Here is a 21,362-nt window from a genome sequence, read left to right as displayed (position 1 = left end):
AACACGTGAGGTCACGCGATGATCACAGTGACATCACACCATTCTCATACGGTGATCCTCACAGTGTGAGTAATATGTGAGCTCATTGTGAACTCAAAATGTTGAGCAGGTTGAGAGGAGGCAGCTCAAATATCAGTCGCTGGGGGACATTCTACTCCCTGTTCCTCAACACTATCACAGAGATATCACAGTGCTCTCACATGATGAGTTCATGAGTGCACGCCCAGCTAACAAATTTCTGTTATAAGAACCTTCTCCAAACATACAACTGACTTCCAGACACAGCCTTCGATGAAATCAACTGAAATAAACGAATCACCAGCTTCACTCATTATTAACCAGACTGACTTTATTTCTGTTAGACATCTACAAAAGCACTTATTGAGAATTAACAGAGATTTAGATGATGTTTTATTGTTTTGTTTGACGTTACCATCGTGGTGAGTAGTGTTTGCTTTAGTTGGGCTCTTGACCCTTGACTTTATAACATTATATTTTTTGGGGCTGCTGTAATTGTGTTTGTGAAGCACGTTTGTTATGGCAAGGAAACCCAAAAAGAGATTGCAACCAGGTGGTTTGTTATTGATAATGACAACACAGTCATCACCTAGATTCAATATGCAGTCTCGGTCTTGGAAAGTCATGGCGTAATGGTTAGAGAGTCGGTCTCGTAATCCAAAGGTTGCGAGTTTGAGAGGCACTTTGGATGGGTTAATTGCAGAGCACAAATTCTGAGTATAGGTCACCATACTTGGCTGTATGTCACATCACTTTCATGTTCATAATCATTTATAAAGAATTATAAAAGCATAAGACACAAACATTATTTATTACGCTGATTCTTGATGTTTCTCTTTGATGTTTAAATGACAGTGTATGAATCTCAACAATGGTGACAATCAAAAGCGTCATGCTGCAATGCATGCTGGGTACCTAGTCTCTGTGCAGTGAGTGCACTTTGACCTCACATTAGTATGAGCTCACAGTGAGGGCGCTGTGAGGTTACACTTTTAGCTCACTGTTACCTCACATTGTGACCTCATCATGAGTATCCTGGGAGATCATGGTGACATCATTGCGAGATCAAATTGTTGACAGGGAGGTTAATATTGTGGCGTACTGTATTCAGTAGGTATTTGTTCCTTGAAGTGTTTGTTGACCATGAAATGTCTCTCTTATTTTCAGTGTCACTCATAAATCTGTCAGTTTAATATAGTTGTTATAAATTATTACATGACGACAAATTATTAAATTATTATACATTATTACATTAGTAAAGGCTGTTGATGGAATATTGTGGCATTATAAATTTGTTGGAAAATTATAATTTTATATGTCTTTGAGAGTGATCAACATTCTTCAGGTCAATGATTTAAATAGCGAGAGTCACTTTGCATCATAAGCACATGCTTCAGTGCTCTGAGAGAGTTTATAGTGCTGTGAGTTTAACACTTCATGACTGACACTGTTTATCATAATAACAGACACAATGACTGCAATGACATTCATGATCTTGATTTTGATGTTAGGGATGTATTTTCAAGGTAAGATCTTTAATTAAATTAGCTCATGCAGTTATTTATTTATTTATATTTTTAACTTTTCCAATTTCATGTCTTTTAATTGTTCTTCAGATTCTGCAGGACAGGTGACTATAATTCAGACTCCAACAGTCAAACATGTTCAGAACGGACAAACAGTCACTCTGACCTGTAAAACCAGCAGCTCCATTGGAGACCTGTCAAATGGTTGGTGCAAGAACTGTTTCTCCTGGTACTTACAGAAACCTGGAGAAACTCCTAAACTTTTAGTGTACTACATTAAAACCCTTCATACTGGAACTCCATCAAGATTCAGTGGAAATGGAGCCGATCATGGAACTGATTTCTCTCTGACCATCAGTGGAGTCCAGCCTGAAGATACAGGAGAGTATTACTGTCTGAGTGTACACTGGATCAACAGTAAAGCTGTGTTCACACAGTGATAAAGAGTCGTACAAAAACCTCCGTCAGTCAGAGTCACAGTGACTGCACTGATACAGCTGAGAGATACTGCAGCTGCTCTACAACACAATCACACACAACACTGATCAGATCACACACACACTCAAAAAAAGTATTCAGTCTAAATTTAAATTTTATGTAATTCAATTGCATAACAATGTCCCATCCAATTAGATTACATAGTTTTAACATAAACTTAATGTGAGTCATATGCATCAGTCATACATGAATGAAACAGGTAAGATTTGTGTAATAATTCACAGCAAAGTCCCCACACTGCTCAGTGTTCATGTGTTTCCACACTACAGAGTGTTCAAGTAGCATTGAAGCAGTGTTGAGTTAAGAAGATAATTATGTGATGATTGATCATTAATGATTAATAGCTGCTGTTATCAAGAAGAATCACCGAAGAAAAGAGAAACACAAGAACTACAACTGACTTCAGCCACAGCTGAAGATGAAATCAACTGAAATAAAAGACATTAAATCTCTCAAAATCTGATTAAACAACTCCACAAACAGCATCTAGTGTGTGTGTGTGTGTGTGAGAGAGAGCCCAAATAATCAGCCAAAGTGTTGATTATTTGTCTAAAGCAGGGCTTATTTAAAATGTTTATTTGTTTGTCTTGTCATATCATGAAATGTACTTTAATTTCTTTTAAACAATATTGTTCAGCACAATGATCAACCATTGTTGTTGTTTTTGTGCTTTATAAATAAAATGAACTGAACTGAACTAAAGCATGATTCTGTGCACATCTATATGAGGTGGATGTTGTAAAGCCATTAACACAAGCACATAGAGGATATCCACTGTCAGTTAAACCCCACAATCACCTTCACTGTTAGAAGGTGGTTTGAATAATTTTTAACTTAAGACTGCTTCTCATAAGTTTATCTATTCAACCTACAGATTAGGTTGTTCTGATCCTACAGAGGTGTTAGCATACACACATTGAGATGATAAAGAAAAACATGCCTGGACATAGCACCTTTTTCAGATGCATATAGAAAGTGTGATGTGTAATGATCTTGGTGAATTATTTAATTCTATGTTTCAGTTTTTAGGTGCTTTATTGGCACAAGTAATATTTGTATGTTTGTATTGCCAGAGCATTCCAGTATTGTTGCAAACAATTAAAACAGTGATGTCTTAGCTATCGACATTTAGCATATAGATCAAGTAAAACTGAACCGTTTAGGGGTTTGACATGGACATGTGTCTGGATGTCTTCCAACCCCCCAAACAAATAACATTTCCCGTTAACAAACATATTAAAACATTATATCGGACACCGACTACATCATGCTAGGAAACAGATTGGGGAGAAACTTGGGGCTCTGGTGTCTCATTTTATAAATTTACAAAGATTTCAAACAAACTTCTTTCACATTGTCATGATGGGGTATTGTTTGTAGAATTTTGAGGAAAATAATGATTTTAATCCATTTTGGAAAAAGTCTTATTTTTAGCACTCTGTAGTATGCATACTGAGCAGTGTTCATTTCATTGTTTCATCTGGGCTGACCCATGTGGGGCCCTCATGGAAACCAAGGACGAAACTGGCTGGGGCCCAGTTAGATAGCCCAGGTGCCACCCATCTGGGCCCCACATAAGTTTGCTGGCTGGGGTGTTTGACCATTCTTTGGATTCTCCTTATTGTTTCTCCTAATCAGTGGTGGATAAAGTAGACAACTCCATTACTTGAGTGAAAGTACAGATACTGCTGCTCAAATATTACTCATTACAAGTGAAAGTTGTAAAGACAGATTTATGCTTAAGTAAAAGTACATAAATACTTGCTTTTAAAAGTACTTAAGTATCAAAAGTAAACATCCTTTTTTTTGTCAACACACTGTTTTTGTTTTGTTGTATGTAATACTCATGTGCAGTGTGTGGATACATCTACATGTAGCCATTCATCCACATTTGAACAGAGTGGACAGTGAAATTGATGTAAATACATACTGATAAGAAGAAAAAAAATCTAACCAGCTTTAAAACCCAGCTGTAGCTGTATAACTTTACAACAGCAACACTGCTTTAACAAAAAAGCAAAACAGCCAGATTTATTTGACATCAAAACAAACATCAAAAATGCTCTTTAATTGCTCTCGCGGTACTTTGATGTCATACACTGTAAAAAAGTATTTCACAGTTTAGTTGTTTCAATTAATGTTTTTAAGTTCACTCAACTTGCAGACTCAACTTAAAATTTTAAATTTTCACTGTCTCAACTAGTTTGTAAATTGACAAAACTAGCCATTTGCCCCCTCAACTTAAAAAAAAATGTGTTGAATCAATTTAATAACGATGTCACGTCACTTATCGCGAGATCTCGTGAAGACTTGCAGAAAGAAGACGTTCGTCAGCCATCTTGATGAGCTTCTCCACAGAGCTTGAAAATGTTTTCAAACCAACACTTTTGGTAAGTAAATATTTGAACGTTCTGTGCACTGCTGCTTCAAGTCAAACACTTGTCGTGCTTTTTTAGAGATGCTTAAAGGGATAGTTCACCCAAAAATGAAAATTCTGTCATCATTTACTCACCCTCAAGTAGTTCCAAACCTGTATGAAAGGAAGATATTCTGAAGAATGTGGGAAACAGAGCAGTTCTGGGGCACCATTGACTTCCATAGTTTTTTCCCCCCTACTATGGAAGTCAATGGTGCCCCAAAACAGCCTGGTTACAAACTTTCTTCAAAATATCTTCCTTTCTGTTCGGCAGAACAAAGAAATTCATACAGGTTTGGAAGTATTTGAGGGTGAGTAAATGATGACAGAATTTTAATTTTTGGGTGAACTATCCCTTTAACAGTTCTTCTGTGGCATTGTACACTGTAAAAAATGTCAAGCAGTTTCAACTAATTATTATTTAGTAACTAGTTCCACAGAAATTTCACGTTCAGTCAATTTCTGACTTCAAAGTGTTATCTGAATTGTTATTTTTTAGTTGGCTCAACCTTTAGTGAACTAGTTTTATAGTCCATTCAGCTAAAATGTTTTAATTGGTCAAACATTTAGAAGACTACAGCAAGTTATGTCAATTAAAATTTTACCGTTTACTCCATGTGTGTTATGTTACCTCAACTAAGATTTATTATTTGGGCATCATAAGAAATTGCTGGGAAACTACATAAACATATATTTTTATAATTTAACAAAATTATTAAAAATGATTAACTGGTGTTTATCAATCACTAAAAACACACACTTTACAACACATAATAACCTTTATTTAATAACTACATTTATAACATGTTTCATACAAGAATGAAGAAAGAAAAGTCACCTACATCTCGGATGGCCTGAGGGTCAGTAAATTAACAGCAAATTTTCATTTGTGGGTGAACTATCCCTTTAAAGCGCCAGTTGACAAACATTACATCTGTAATACAACTGCAAAATTCAGTTTAAACTTTGTTTAATGAACTAAGAAAAAACTAAACAAGCTAAACAAAATGTTAGCAAACAAACATTTACAAATATTATTACTTTTCACAATTACATCTTTAAAATGAGGCAGAAGTAAAAAAAAAATTATATATATATATATATATATATATATATATATATTACAGTATACAAATCATACTGTAATATATCCCCCCTTCGGAGGGGATCTGTCTCTGGAGCTCATCTAACTGACATAGTAGTCTCCGCTGACATTCAGGGCTGTCGAGGTCATCTCTAGGTTCTGATCCACCATCTGATCTGGATCTGGGTGACTGCAGTGACCATCTGATCTGGATCTGGGTGACTGCAGTGACCATCTGATCTGGATAAGGACTGGATCTGGGTGGCTACATTCACCTTGGAATAAGAAAGAAACAGACTAATATTAACTTTGGCCACACCCTGATGGAGAAAGAAAAGTACATTTAAGTTCAAAAAATGAAATGATGCCTTTTAAATGCCTTGTATCAGTTAATTAAATTTGTGATGAAACAGAAGTTGCAACCTTTTTTTTTTTTTTTGGCACAAATCCATTCCGCAATCCATTGCACAACAGGGAGCATGCTGACTGGATTTGTAATAGAACATGTACAGTTCATATTATAGGAGTAAGTTACCTCAAATAGTATAAAAATAATGTCAAAATATAACGGTCCTGCCTGTTGTTGATAAATACTAGTGGTGACGTTTTACATATTGATTAATCAGTTGTCCCAGTGTTTACTGAGCCACGGTCTTTCCCTGTGCAGGAACTCGTGTGCACGATAGTGATTCACTACTAGGGAACTGACTGAGATGTTTTGAACAGCCTTGTGAAATGATTCAGTTGTTCCGGAACGACAAACTTCTCTTCCAAAGCGCCATCCACGAGACCAGAAAGCCGTGTAACGTTAATCTGTCCAGTTTGAAAAGAGCAACATTTCACCGTGGCTTGTTGTTACACAGTAAAACCTCCAGTGTTAAATCAACACTCCCAGTTTATATATAATCCACACTCAGAGTGTTAAAAAGTAACACTGAATCAGTGTTAAAGTTAATGTGATAATTATTGTAGTAATTGAGTGATGATTGAGCATTAGTGAAGAACACCTGCTGTTAACAAACTGAATCACTGAAAGAAAGAGAAAGAAGAACAGAAAAAAAGAGACGAGGCGAGCAGAAATACAAGAACTACAACTGACTTCAGGCACAGCCTTCGATGAAATCAACACAAGATAAAAGAAGACACTAAATCTCTCAAGATCTCGGCAGAGGATGATTAAACAACTCCATAAACAGCATCACCAGCGTCACACGTTACTAACTAGATTGACTTTAGATGTTGATGTTTTAGTTTTGTTTGAATTACCATTATTGAGGTCAGTGTTTGCTTTAGTTGGGCTCTTGACCCTTGACTTAAAACTTTACAATTACTTTGGCTGCTATATAACTGCGTGTTTGTTTAGACATGTTAGTTATGGCGAAAAGAAAAAAAGCCAAGCGAAAATGTGATCAGGAGTTGGTTATGTTACTGAAGACATAATCAGCATATAGTGGCTTGAATAACTGATTTTACTTCGAGTATAGTCACTGGTAGATTTATTAATTAATTTTGTTATTGAGATTGAGTAGTTTAAAACCTAACAGTTTTAATATTAATCTAAAAGACTTGAATCTTAATCTGCACTAAAAGTTTACTTTTCTTCATCAAACAGACTTCAAGAATCAGCATATGAATCTTAACAACGGTGACAATCAACATAAAGCTCCATGTTGCAGTGCATTCTGGGAGCACCAATCAAAACTCATCCATGGCTCCCAGCATGCAATGTGACATGAATAAATTATGCAGCTGTCTTAGTATTTTCTTTTATTCTTACTATTTCCTTTTGTTTTGCTATTTTGTTGTGACTTTTAGTAGCATGTTTTGTGATGTTCACAGATTATCTTTTTATCTGAATATGTTGATTGTCACCATTGTTGAGATTCATACGCTGAGTCTTGATGTCTGTATGATAATGCAGTTTGAACCTTTCAGTGCCTATTTACTTTTAAAAGTCTTTCAAATTAATCTTAAAACTGATGGATCAATCTTTATATTATGCGAACAAAATAAAAAAAATAAAAAAAATCAATCAATGACATGCAATGAAATCAGTTATAGAAATCACTAAATGCTGGTGATTTCTTTATAGAAGTCTAATCATCAACACCCAAATGCCATAACTAACATGTCTAAACAAACACACAGTTATAGCAGCCAAAGAAATTGTAATGTTTTAAGTCAAGGGTCGAGAGCCCAACTAAAGCAAACACTGACCTCGATAATGGTAATTCAAACAAAACTAAAGCATCAACATCTAAAGTCAATCTGGTTAGTAACGTGTGACGCTGGTGATGCTGTTTATGGAGTTGTTTAATCATCCTCTGCTGAGATCTTGAGAGATTTAATTGCTTTTATCTTGTGTTGATTTCATCTAAGGCTGTGGCTGAAGTCAGTTGTAGTTCTTGTATTTCTGCTCGTCTCGTCTCTTTTTTTCTGTTCTTGTTTCTCTTTCTTTCAGTGATTCAGTTTGTTAACAGCAGGTGTTCTTCACTAATGCTCAATCATCACTCAATTACTACACTAATTATCTCATTAACTTTAACACTGCTTCAGTGTTACTTTTTTAACACTCTGAGTGTGGATTATATATACACTGGGAGTGTTGATTTAACACTGGAGGTTTTACTGTGTAGTCACGTTTAATATCGTCTTTTTACTTCACGGGACAATTGCAGAAATTTAAAACACACAAAAACCCATTCAACACGCCCATGTTAACTTCAAATGAGCGCATTACTGTGGGATACATTAAGTTACACGTTTCATAGATTTCGGTTAACATTAGTCGTATTAAGCATAATGGCTTATAAAAAAGAGAAAGACCACACAATCTCTTCATATCTTTTCACGGCACGGAAACACAAAAAATATCATACAACACGCCAAAATTTGCTAAAATTCATTGTGGTAACAGCTTTTGATATTAAGTGTTTTATGGATTAAACAAAGTGAAAGACCACCTTCGATCCTTCACTTAAATTTCCCTCAGACATATCATGCAACCTTATTCCATGTTTTTACATAGGTTGTATGTTTGTGTATAAATATATACGTTTTAAATAAAACATTTACACCTTTTTAATATATACGTTTTGATAAATTCAGTCTAACGTTAAGTACAAATATCTATTCAGTGCCACTCGATTTACCTGACACCTGAACTTGACATACACTGTCTTATTTCCACTTCGGATATACAATTCATAAAACACTTTATAAATGTCCACTTAAAAAAAAAAAAAAAAAAAAAAGGATATGTTGCATGATTTTCTCGTTAAATTTAGTTTAAAAAATAACATTTATTTACTGGAACTTGTACCTGACGCGTGAATTTGACAAGATGGCGGCACTGTTTCTCCCGTGAAGTCACTCAGGCGCGTGCACGTGCAGAATGATCTTGGTGTTTGCTGGATTTGTTTTTATTAGTTTAGTCAACATTTTGCATTCTGAATGTGGACTGGATTTGAAAATAACCATTTGTTTAATGTTTTTAAAATATATTTGTGCAGACTTAATATAATATGTCTTCTCAAGCCCAAGCAATAAAATTTGTTCAACTTAAATATTTCTGCCCTTCCAACATTTTGTTAATTTGATTTTTTACAGTGTAGTTAGTATTCACATTTACACAGTTTTGCTAAATTGGACAATATTGTGTCTAATATATATATCACAATATGAACTACTTCTTATTACTTCTTCTTATTAACTTATAATTGTTGTAAATAAATACCACATTTGCAAACGGTCAGTGTTCAAAAACTGCTGGGAAATCATTTCACGTAGCCCTACAAGAGAGATACTGATAGACTGTACTGCCACCCCTGCCCACCACGTAGACACGCCCCTGGTGCTCTGAGAGTGTTTATAGTGCTGTGAGTTTAACACTTCATGACTGAGAGCAGAACATAACACAATCTTCATCATCACACAAGACAAAACAACTACAATGAACAACATCATCATCCTCATCTGGACACACACTGTTTGCTCAAGGTTTGTGTAGTAAAACCTGTAGTTTGTGTAGTTTTAACAAATATTATACATACTTTGAAGTGTAAAATATTAAATATTTACAGTTTTTCATGAATTTTCATTGTTGTTCTTTTTTTTCAGAGTGTAGAGGACAGATCACTGTAACTCAGAGTCCATCATTAATAACAGCAGCTCAAGGACAAGAAGTCAGAATAAACTGTAAAACCAGCAGCAGAGTGTGTGATGGTGATGAGTTACACTGGTACTTACAGAAACCTGGAGAAGCTCCTAAACTCCTCATATATCTTGCATCAAACCGTTACACTGGAACTCCATCTAGATTCAGTGGCAGTGGATCTGACAGTGATTTCACTCTCACCATCAGTGGAGTCCAGACTGAAGATACAGGAGATTATTACTGTCAGAGTCTCCACTGTCCTGGCAGTAGCTGGGTGTTCACACAGTGATAAAGAGTCGTACAAAAACCTCCGTCAGTCAGAGTCACAGTGACTGCACTGATACAGCTGAGAGATACTGCAGCTGCTGATGAGAGGATGACAAACAACACAATGACTTAAAATAACACATTTTCCAGAGATTATGGCATAAGATCATTAAAATGAACTATATTTATTTATTTACCAACATGAACATTTGAATATCAGATCCATCTGCTCTAGTCTGATCTGCATGAAGACTAAATGTCTGGAACAATGTGCTCTGGACAGAAAAGTCAAAGGCTGAGCAGTTTGCTGAAACTTAAATGGAAATGTCAACAGGATAATTGCATTAATCATGCAAGAGGAATGATTGAGAAGAATGAAATGGAGGGTTTTAATGACCAAGTCAGAGTCCAGATATCAGTCCAATTGAAATGTTGTTGAGGGACTTGAAGGGTAACACTTTACAATAACTTTCATTAATAAATAATTAACAAACATTATATAATGTTTAGCTAATCATTACTTAATATCAGTGGCGTGCGGTGGTGTTTTAAAATGAGGAGGCAGTTATATATATACGGTATATATATAACTGCCTCTCATTTTAAAACACCACCCTCTGGAGGTCTGCCATCCTGGACTGGACTCTGTGGCCGCTCACCTAGGCCACCTGTCGTCAATTCATTCCCTGCCTATTGTCTGGACTGTGTTCACTCCTCTCCTCACATCTCTTGTCCTGTCAGTTGTTTTGTTAATGAACTGTCAACACTAATCCTGCATTTGAGTCCTCTCTCATAGAAGCCCTGACAGTAGACTTCCTATTTGCACAGCTTAAATTATTTATTAATTATTAATTATTATTATTTTTTTTTTTTTGCAAATCCCAATCCAGTGGAAGCCATTCATCAATTGTAAATGTTCATAAATATTTACTAATCATTAGTACCTTTATGAACAGTCATTTTGAAGACAAAAATGTCCTAAATGATCGGAATTCACCCTATTTTCACATCTTTACAAATCATTTATTAATCATTTGTTCATGTTTTTGCAGTATCTAATCTAAAGTTGAGACTATTCATCATTTCTGTATGTTTATAAACATTTACAATTTTTTTTTGTATCTTTATTGGCACTGGACTTTATCTACTGAAACAACGTTTGTGTAAAGCGTGGTTAGTTAAGTTTAGCTTAATGCTTGGTAAAGACATAACACGCATTGTAATTTGGGTGCAAAACATGTTTTTATTACCTCAACACTTATATTGGTATACTATTTTGTATCATTACACAGAATATTCCTGGAATCATACATCAACAGGAAAATACTTTCATTTTCTTGAAATTTTCTTTTCATTTTCAATACTTTTTTCATTTATCAACATAATGCAATATAAACAGATTGAATAGTGTTCCCTTATAGTAATCAAATGGACCCCTTACACCTACCCATACCACCAAATCTGAGCCTAATCTTACCCATATCACCTCAATAACAGCAAGAGTGTTGTGCATTAACAAAAGCTTTTAATCATTGTATAACATGTTAAAATTTTTTGAAGATTCTCAAGATGTGCATGATCATATGAATTAGAAGTGTAATGACATTTGTAAGCATTTTACAAGAAATGTTAATTATTAGGTAAAGTTTAATACCTTTATTAGTAAACACTAACAAGCACATTATTTCACGTTTCTAGATATGTGAATATATATTAACTAATGACCCATTAAGCATTACATAATGTTTGGTAATGACTTATTAATGAAAGTTATAAAGTATTACCACTTTTTCTCTTTTACATTTCTTTTGATTTTGAGTACTTTGCATAGTAACTTGTTTTAAAAGTGAAATGTAGTAAATAACTGTATGTAACAATACAGTATGTTATATGCTAACACAAACATCCATAAAATTATGTCTATAAGAGTTTTTGGCTTAAACGGCACAGATTGCTTTCCCTTCATCATTTTTAACACAGTTTTAACATGAGTTGTACACATCCACATACAATAAAGGAAAAACTACAACAAATGGCAATATAGCCAGTTTAAAGGGTTAGTTCACCCCAAAATGAAAATTCTGTAATAAATTACTCATCCTCATGTCATTCCAAACCTGTAAGAACTTCGTTAATCTTCGGAACACAAATTAAGATATTTTTGATGAAATCTGAGAGCTCTCTGACCCTCCAATAAACAGCAACGCAACAGCAAGCACGTGCATGAACATAATCAGTGCTGTCTACGCTAAGGGGAAAACATGCATATGCGTTGTAATACTCTCCAAAATGACTGAATTTTCATTTTGGGCTAACCTAACCCTTTAAGAGTTTTCAAATAGCCCATCTGTTGAAATCTAGAGGTGGAAAGTACAGGGGCTAAAAGTCCTGCCATAGTTGTGTTCCACCCATGAACTCAGCAGCTGATTTCACCAGAGGAGGAAGCAAGTCATTCCTTTCAAGTCACAAGCAAGTCTCAAGTTAAATCCCAAGTCCTCAAAGAGTTAAAGTTAATGATATAATTAAGTGACTAATTAAATGATGATTGAGCATTAGTAATGAACACCTGATGTTAACAATCAACATCACTGAAGAAAAGAGAAACACAAGAACTACAACTGACTTCAGCCATAGCCTTAGATGAAATCAACTGGACAAAAAAACGAAACAAAACAAAAAACTAAATAAAAAAAACATTGCCACCATAACTGTGGTCAGTGTTTGCTTTAGTTGAGCTCTGAGCCTTTCAGTAATTCAAAGAAATTTGCTTTTGCAATTGCAATATTGTTTCACAGCAAACATTTGTGTAATGCTGAATCAAATCTTTAAGCAGCAGATTGCCTTATGCTCTTGATGAATGTTCTTGGTTTAAATCTCTCTGGTTTATTAACTATATTTGATTAAAGAAAAGAAAAAAAAAAAAAAAAACTTAAGTAAATGCCACCATAATGCTTCAATATTGAGGAAAAAAAATAGAGCACTGATCTCTCTGCTTTACAACACCACATGCATTGCTACAGTGAGAGATCTAACACAGGAGTCAAGAGTAAGGAGCCCAACTAAAGCAAACACTGATCTCCATGATGGTGGCATCATTTTAACCAATAAAACATCAACATCTGATCCTCTGTAATTCTGAATAACAGCAGGTGTCCATCACTAATGCACAGTGTTGGGCATGTTACTTTAAAAAGTAATTAGTTATAGTTACTAGTTACTTCTCACAAATAGTAACTGAGTTACATCATTATAAAAGTAATTAATTACCAGGGAAAGTAACTATTGCGTTCAAATGTCAAATAACTTTGGATGCCCCCAATATTAAATATGTTAAATTAATACACGCCTTTTCTTCCCCTGCTGTGTTCCGGTGAGCTTCGGACGGATAAAGATGACCTCTCGCGATTGCCTCTCCTGCGTAGAGCCAATCGAACCCTCTGATGGCCACGAATCGTGCGTCTTCTGCCTGGGTCGCGCCCACGCAGAGGCGGCGCTTGGGGGGTCGGACTGCCCCCACTGCGGAGATATGAGTCTCCGGACTCTCAGGCTCCGTGTGGCCATCGTCCAAGGCGATGAACTCGCCCATCTAGCTCTGCCGTGCTCTTCCTCTGCAGCCTCTTTTGAGCCAAGGAGTAAGGTGCCGCGAGTTACTGACGCGGATCTGTCCGGGTCGGGTGACGAGACCGCGCCGGCTCAGTGCCCACGCGCTCCTCACCCCCCTGCTGCAGGTCCCCTTCCAGTGCGCTTCATGGCCGCTAATCTCCGCCCCTCCCCCAGCGCGCAAGATGTGGTGTCTTTCGGAGCCACGGAGGAGGATGAGGATGATGCCATCTCGGTGGCAGCGTCCGCGAGAGAGGAGTGGTCCAACAGCCCACTGGATTACGCTGCGCCCATCAGTGACGCTAGGGACCTCCATCACAGTGATGTTGAGCTCCTCCGCGTCCTGACCAAGGCAGTTGATGAGCTCGGTCTGGAGTGGGCGCCTCCTACCGAGCCGCCAGAAGCCGCCTGGACGAGTGGTTCCTCCAGTCGGATCGCGGCCGAAAGGACACCCGCGAGGCCCGGCCCCTTTTCCCGGAGGTGCACGACGAGATAGCGGTCGTGGAACGCGCCGCCACTAGTTGAGTGCACTATTCCTCCCTTCTGTCGTCTGTGGACGGCGCTGACCGAGCGGGTATGTTAAACTCCCCTGTGGAGGAAGCCGCCGCTGCCCACCTCTGTCCTGCAGCCGTGGCAAACTGGAGGGTGCGAACAACGCTGCCTCCCATCTAAACCTTACCGAGCCACCGCAAACTTCGCTGGCAAGGCTTTTTCAGCGGCGGGCCAGGCAGCTTCAACACTGCATGTGATGGCGATACTTCAGGTGTATCAGGCCAAGCTCCTTCAGTCCCTGGATGAAGGTGGCCCGGACCCTGAAGTCTTCAAAAACTCAGACGCGCCACAGATCTGGCCCTCAGAGCGGACGAAGGTGACAGCTCGAGCGATCGGCCGCAATATGGGTAATCTTGTGGTGCTGGATCGTCACCTGTGGCTGACTCTGACCGAGTTGAAAGACTCAGAGAAGACGGTCTTCTGGACGCTCCGTGAATCCCTCAGGTCTCTTTGGAGCGGCGGTAGAGACGTTCACGGAGCGCTCGTTGAAGCGCAGAAGCAGTCGGCCATTAGCCACTTCTTACCGGGCGCGCCGCGCGAACCCGACTGCGCGTTCCCGCTCCTCCTCAGCCGCAGCGCTGGAAGACCGCTCGCCCCTCCTACTGCTGTTCGGCGCGAGTATGAGCCGGCGGTGAGACCAAGACAGCCGTGGCGAGCGCCGCCAGGGCTCGAAGGGCCAGAAACCCCGCCTGACAGAGACGGCAGGCCACCGGCCCGGGATCAAAGCCGCGTTCCTGATGCTGTCTCGGAGGAGGAAAGCTGCACTCAGCGCCAAGACGAGCCACTGAGAAAGTCTGCTCGCTCCGCTGTGTGTGTTCACCACGCCCCCTGCCTATTGCGGGCGGCAAGAACGATTGTCATGTTTGTGTTTTGACTGTTCCACAGTGCAGTGCAATAAAGTAAAAAAATACAAAAACACCTCAATATCAGGGCAATTTTCCTCCTCTCACTCCCTCTCCCACATCACTCACTCTCACACTCGTGTGGTATTAAACTCCCGCCCCCAACGGCGAGTTATCCCTCACGGTGTGCAGTCCGCCGCCCGCTGTCACAGTTCACAGAAGCGTGGCAGGGACTGCCAGGGTATCAGAGTGGGTTATGAAATCAATAAAGAACGGCTACACGCTACAGTTCTTTCGCAGACCGCCCGTTTCAACGGTGTGTTAATGTCCACTGTGCGGGAGCAGAATGTCTCAGTTCTGCGAGAGGAAATACACAAACTTCTCGCAAAGCGCGCGGTAGAGGCAGTGCCTCTCACAGACCGCGAGAGCGGCTTCTACAGTCGTTATTTTCTGGTGCCAAAGAAAGACGGCGGACTCCGCCCAATCTTGGACCTGAGGCCACTGAATCGCGCTTTCAAAGCGCCTGCTCAAAATGATTACGCTGAGACAAATCCTCTCACATATCAGAACGGGGATTGGTTTATCTCAGTGGATTTAAAGGATGCTTATTTTCACATTCAGGTAGCCCCCCGCCACAGGCGCTTCCTGAGATTTGCATTCGAAGGGATAGCGTACCAATTCACGGTCCTGCCCTTCGGCTTATGTCTGGCCCCTCGTACGTTTACAAAATGCATGGATGCTGCTCTCTCTCCTCTGAAGCAGAGCGGAATGCGCATCCTGAACTATCTCGACGACTGGCTAGTGTTAGCCCAATCAGAGAGCGCGCTGCTCAGCGACAAGCTCAGACTCCTCGCTCATGTTCAGAGCTTAGGACTGACTGTAAATTTGCAAAAGAGCATGCTGATTCCGAGCCAGAAAATCTCCTTTTTAGGAGCGGAGCTGGACTCGATCAATATGCGAGCGCATCTGTCGGAGGAGCGCTCACAAAAACTGATCAGTTCTCTCGCAGTCTTCAAATTAGGGCGTTCTCCCCCGCTGAAATGCTTTCAGAGGACCCTCGGCCAGATGGCTGCTGCCTCGACAGTGTGCAATCTAGGACTCCTACATATGCGTCCGCTTCAGCTCTGGTTAAAGAGCCGGGTGCCACAGAACGCATGGCGCACGGGCACCTTGCGCATCAAAGTGACGCGCAACTGTTTGCATACACTGAACCCTTGGCGCGATATGACTCTGTATCGCCGGGGTGTTCGTATTGGTCAAGTGATCAGGAGAAAGAATGTTACGACAGATGCATCGAGTACGGGCTGGGGAGCCGTATGCGACGGCAGACCAGCCTTCGGGACGTGGTCGGAAACGGAGAAGTCTTGGCACATAAAGTGTCTGGAGCTCCGTGCTGTACACCTAGCGCTCGAGTGCTTTCTCCCAGACATTCTTCAACATCACGTTCTCATCAGGACGGACAGCATGACAGTGGTGGCGTTTATAAATCACCAAGGCGGCGTGAACTCGCCACCACTGCTGCAACTGGTGAGAGACCTCCTTCTGTGGGCAGATCGACACCTCTTCTCCATCCGGGCAGTACATGTCCCTGGACGCCTGAACTACGGCGCGGATTTACTGTCGAGGGGCGGGATAATCCACGGGGAGTGGAGATTACACCCTCTGACAGTCAATATGATTTGGAGTGTATTCGGCAGGGCGGAGGTGGATCTCTTCGCATCAGCGGAGAACACTCACTGCCCGCTGTTTTATTCACTGACACACTCTCCCCTGGGAGTGGATTCACTAGCTCACAGCTGGCCGAAAGTACGCAAGTATGCCTTTCCTCCAGTGAAGCTTCTGCCTCGCGCTTTGCAAAATCAGAGAGGAAAAGGAATCTGTTCTGTTAGTGCCACCGAAATGGCCCAATCAGCCGTGGTTCCCAGAACTGGTGGAGATGCTGGTAGCCCCCCCATGGATTATCCCACTGAAGAGAGACCTCCTCTCCAATTACATAATAAAACAATAAGAAGCCAATTCAAAAATAAGAAAATACATAACAGTTGTTCAAAGATGAATCTAAGAACAAAATGTTTACCTGGCTTCAAGAAGAAGATACATAGTATGGAACATATTAAATACCCTCCACACTACGGGCTGATCTGGCTACAAATCGCGCCGACTTATTTGCAACTTTCCCTTAAATACCACCAGAACAAAAGGCCCATAAACATTTATTCTCTGCCCCAAAACAGATTAGATCTATGTATGGGGGATGAGAAGCCTCTCTAGGAGCTGTTCTCGTGCCCCAAATGGTCACACCTGTAGAGCAATGTTTATCAGGTTTTGAAAGGAGACCGCCCACAACAGAAGCACAGAGTTAACTTAAGTTTCCAATATTTCCCATAATATAAGTGACTGCTGTGAAATTGAGACCAGTTTACCCATCGCACCGAGACCTTTAAAATGATACCAAACATGAAAGGGAAAAACAACAGGTTCACAAGATACATGATATGTGGTATTTGCATATTCTTAATGAACTTTGAGTGAACCCTTTTGGGGAGAAGGAGGGAGATGCAGAGATGGCAGGGTGAGGAAGGGGGTCATAAATGATCAAAGAAGATAAGTTAGGTTAGGGTGGTGTTGTCTGTTCTCTTTGGAGATCTTTTGTTGTCTTTGGAGATCTCTTCTCCAGGTTAGTTTCATGGCTTTATTGCATGGTATCTGTGAGTTCCTGAGTTAATTTCGTAAAGGAAATAATTTCACTCCCTACATGGTCAATCTGATGCTGTTTGTGGAGTTGCTTAATCAAATATTAAAGGATTTAATGTCTTCTTTTATTTCAGTTGATTTCATCTTCGGCTGTGGCTGCAAGTCAGTTGTAGTTCTTGTGTTTCTCTTTCCTTCGGTGATTCTTCTTGATAACAGCAGCTGTTCATCATTAATGATCAATCATCACATAATTATCTTCTTAACTCCAGCACTGCTTCAATTCTACTTGAACACTCTGTAGTGTGGAAACACATGAATACTGAGCAGTGTGGGGACTTTACTGTGAATTATTACATAAATCTTACCTGTTTCATTCACATATGACTGATGCATATGAATCACATTAAGTTTATTGATGTGTTTATGTTAAAACTATGTAATCTAAATGGATGGAAAATGGTTATGCAATTGAATTACATAAAATGTCAATTTAGACTGAATAATTTTTTTGAGTGTAGCTTTTAAGATAAATTATCAGAAACCAAACTTTAACCGCATGTCACATCCTTCATAATTATATCTACCGTATAGTTGAGTATACAATTAAAATCCACCTAGAATATTAATTAAAATTAAAATTAAAGCTTGCTACTTGTGTGTCATCCTCTCATCAGCAGATGCAGTATCTCTCAGCTGTATCAGTGCAGTCACTGTGACTCTGACTGACGGAGGTTTTTGTACGACTCTTTATCACTATGTGAACACATATTCACTGTTGATGTAGTGTCTGCTCTGACAGTAATAATCTCCTGTGTCTTCAGTCTGGACTCCACTGATGGTCAGAGTGAAATCACTGTCAGATCCACTGCCACTGAATCTAGATGGAGTTCCTGACTGCAGTTTGTCTATTCTAGATCAGGAGTTTAGGAGCTTCTCCAGGTTTCTGTAAGTACCAGGACAGACATGGTGGGCTGCAGCCTGTTAAAGGAGTTCTGGTGGTGTATCTCATCACAACAGTCTGTCCTCCCAGCCAGCAAACTTATGTGGGGCCCAGATGGGTGGCACCTGGGCTCTCTTACTGGGCCCCAGCCAGTTTTGTCCTCGGTTTCCATGAGGGCCCCACATGGGTCAGCCCAGATGAAACTATGAAATGAACACTGCTCAGTATGCATACTACAGAGTGCTGAAAATAAGACTGAAGCAGCACTGCAGTTCATTAGATAATTAAGTGATTAATCTAGTACTGATTGAGCATTAGTGACGAACACCTGCTAAAGAAAAAAGAGACGAGCAGAAACACAACAACTACTATTGACTTCCAGCCACAGCCTGCAAAACAACTGAAGATAAAAGACATTAAATCTCTGAAGATCTCAGCAGAGGAGGATTGAACAACTCCACAAACAGCATTACTAGCATCATTATTACTAACCAGACTGACGTTATTTCTGTCAGATTATCTCTTATTGAGAAATACAGAGGTTCAGATGTTGGTTTTATTGAAAAGTATATTTGTCACCATTATGGAGAATAGCGTTTGTTTTAGTTGGGTGGTTGGAACTTAGAGTTTTCACTTTAGTTTTTCTCTGGCTGCTTTAACTGTGTCTGTTATGGCAAGACAAGCAAGAAAAAACTGTGATGATGAAGATGTAATAATGGTCTGATTCTAGGGACTGATTTCTAATGGCACACATGATGTGATAATAACGTCACATTAATAACACTTGATATACATTCAACAGTGCAGAAGAATATTAAAATATATCTTTCACAAAATGCTTTTAGGTCCTGCCTCACAAACACACAGACATCAAGAATCAATGTATGAATCTCAACAACGGTGACATGCTGCAATGCATTCTGGGTGCAGCACACAAAAGTCAACCATGGCTCCCAGCATGCATTACAGCATGAATTGCGTCACCGTTGTTGAGATTCATGCACTGATTCTTGATGTCTGTGTGTCTGAAAGAGTTGACAGTTAAAGACCCAAATTCAGAATTTCAAATCTGTTTTTTTTTTCCTCTTAGGGTTAGTAACATGAACATTTAATTTGTTGATCATAACAAGCCACTTCCAAACAGTGATGAGCTCTATGAGAAAAACTGCTTTATAACGTTAAAAGCTATACAACCATCAATGAACAACCATTATCAGCTGATAATCTTTGAGTCTAACTGTCTTTACACGCAACATGTTTTCTAAACACATTGTGGCAAAGAAAACAAGCATATAGAGTAACATAAGAGTCAAGAGCTCTATTAAAGCAAACGTTATTCACCGTAATGGTGACTTCAAACCAAACTCTTACTTTCAATAAAACATCAACATCTGAACCTCTGTATTTCTCAATAAGAGCTTCTCCAGACAATCTGACAGAAATAACGTCAGTCTGGTTAGTAATAATGATGCTAGTAATGCTGTTTGTGGAGTTGTTTAATCCTCCTCTGCTGAGATCTTCAGCGATTTAATGTCTTTTATCTTCAGTTGTTTTGCAGGCTGTGGCTGGAAGTCAATAGTAGTTGTTGTGTTTCTGCTCGTCTCTTTTTTCTTTAACAGGTGTTCGTCACTAATGCTCAATCAGTACTAGATTAATCACTTAATTCAGTTCATTTCATTGTTTCATCTGGGCTGACCCATATGGGGCCCTCATGGAAACCGCGGACAAAACTGGCTGGGGCCCAGTTAGATAGCCCAGGTGCCACCCATCTGGGCCCCACATAAGTGTGCTGGCTGGGAAATCACCATCAAAGATAGCAGTGTTTCCTTTTGTTGGGCTCTTGACCCTCGACAGTTTGGTGTTAATATTTCACTGGTTGCTTTAACTGTGTGTTCAGATAAAACACACTTAGCTTAACTAGTAAAGCCAAAAGAAAATAAAAAAGAGTTGTAGGCATAGGATCCACTGAACTCATTTCAAGTCTGATTTCTGATTATATGTATTTTGTGTTGAATTTGCTTTTTTTATAGCTTCAGATTTAGCAGTGTTGCAAATATCAGGAAATTTGAATAATGCACAAATAATTTTGTGCACAAAAAGCAGCTGAATTTTCTGATTATTATATGTTATGCTTGCTGTTTTTGTTGTGACTTTTTAGTAGCTTGTGTTGTGATGATCAGATCTGTCACCATTGTTGATATTCATACTGATTCCACCACAGTGATACAATTTAATAAAATGGTCGTATAAAAAACCTCTATTCATATTCAGTATGACTTATTTTTCACACATATTTTATTCATCATTGATTTGTATTTAAAAAGTATATACTATCTTTTAAATGTGCACATATATACAATTAAATATTTAACGTTTAATTAAAAAAAATAATGAAATTGAAGTGAAAACATTCCTCATGGATTAAAAACAAAAGATATTAAATGGGCATTTTAAACATTGACATAAAAGTTTAAAACATTTTTAATGAATGCATGAATGAGTGAATGAATCGATCAATCAATCAATCAATCAATCAAGTAATTAATTAATCAATTAATGTATAATATGACATAAATTAGGTAGAATTATGGTGGTTTGAGACACAATGTCCTGAATTATTTTGGAACAGAGCAGCAAAGTATTTGAAACAAGAAATTAATATGGTATCCAAAACTTCATCTTTATCAGTGTGCTTTCAAAAACTAGAAAGTATGCAATTTTATGTTTGTCTCATATTTACATCAGCATTTGTTATAAGATAATAAGATT

General features: G+C 39.0%; 3 gene segments (V, D, J or C); all 3 read left to right on the top strand.

Moving 5' to 3' along the window:
* LOC131534753 (Ig kappa chain V-III region MOPC 63-like) overlaps nt 1-21,362 on the top strand; it is a 274,184-nt gene that overhangs the window by 74,281 nt on the left and 178,541 nt on the right.
* Nucleotides 1-21,362, top strand: part of LOC131534752 (Ig kappa chain V-III region MOPC 63-like) — a 105,023-nt gene that overhangs the window by 80,304 nt on the left and 3,357 nt on the right.
* LOC131534760 (Ig kappa chain V-V region MOPC 173-like) lies at nt 1,447-2,734 on the top strand. The segment is given in 2 exon segments: nt 1,447-1,544; nt 1,635-2,734. Coding segments are annotated over 2 exon segments (405 nt in total).

Source organism: Onychostoma macrolepis, chromosome 25 (assembly GCF_012432095.1).
Source record: "Onychostoma macrolepis isolate SWU-2019 chromosome 25, ASM1243209v1, whole genome shotgun sequence".
NCBI classification, from domain to species: Eukaryota; Metazoa; Chordata; class Actinopteri; order Cypriniformes; family Cyprinidae; genus Onychostoma; species Onychostoma macrolepis.
Note: the sequence above shows the minus strand (reverse complement) of the source record. Positions and strands in the feature narration are given on the sequence as shown.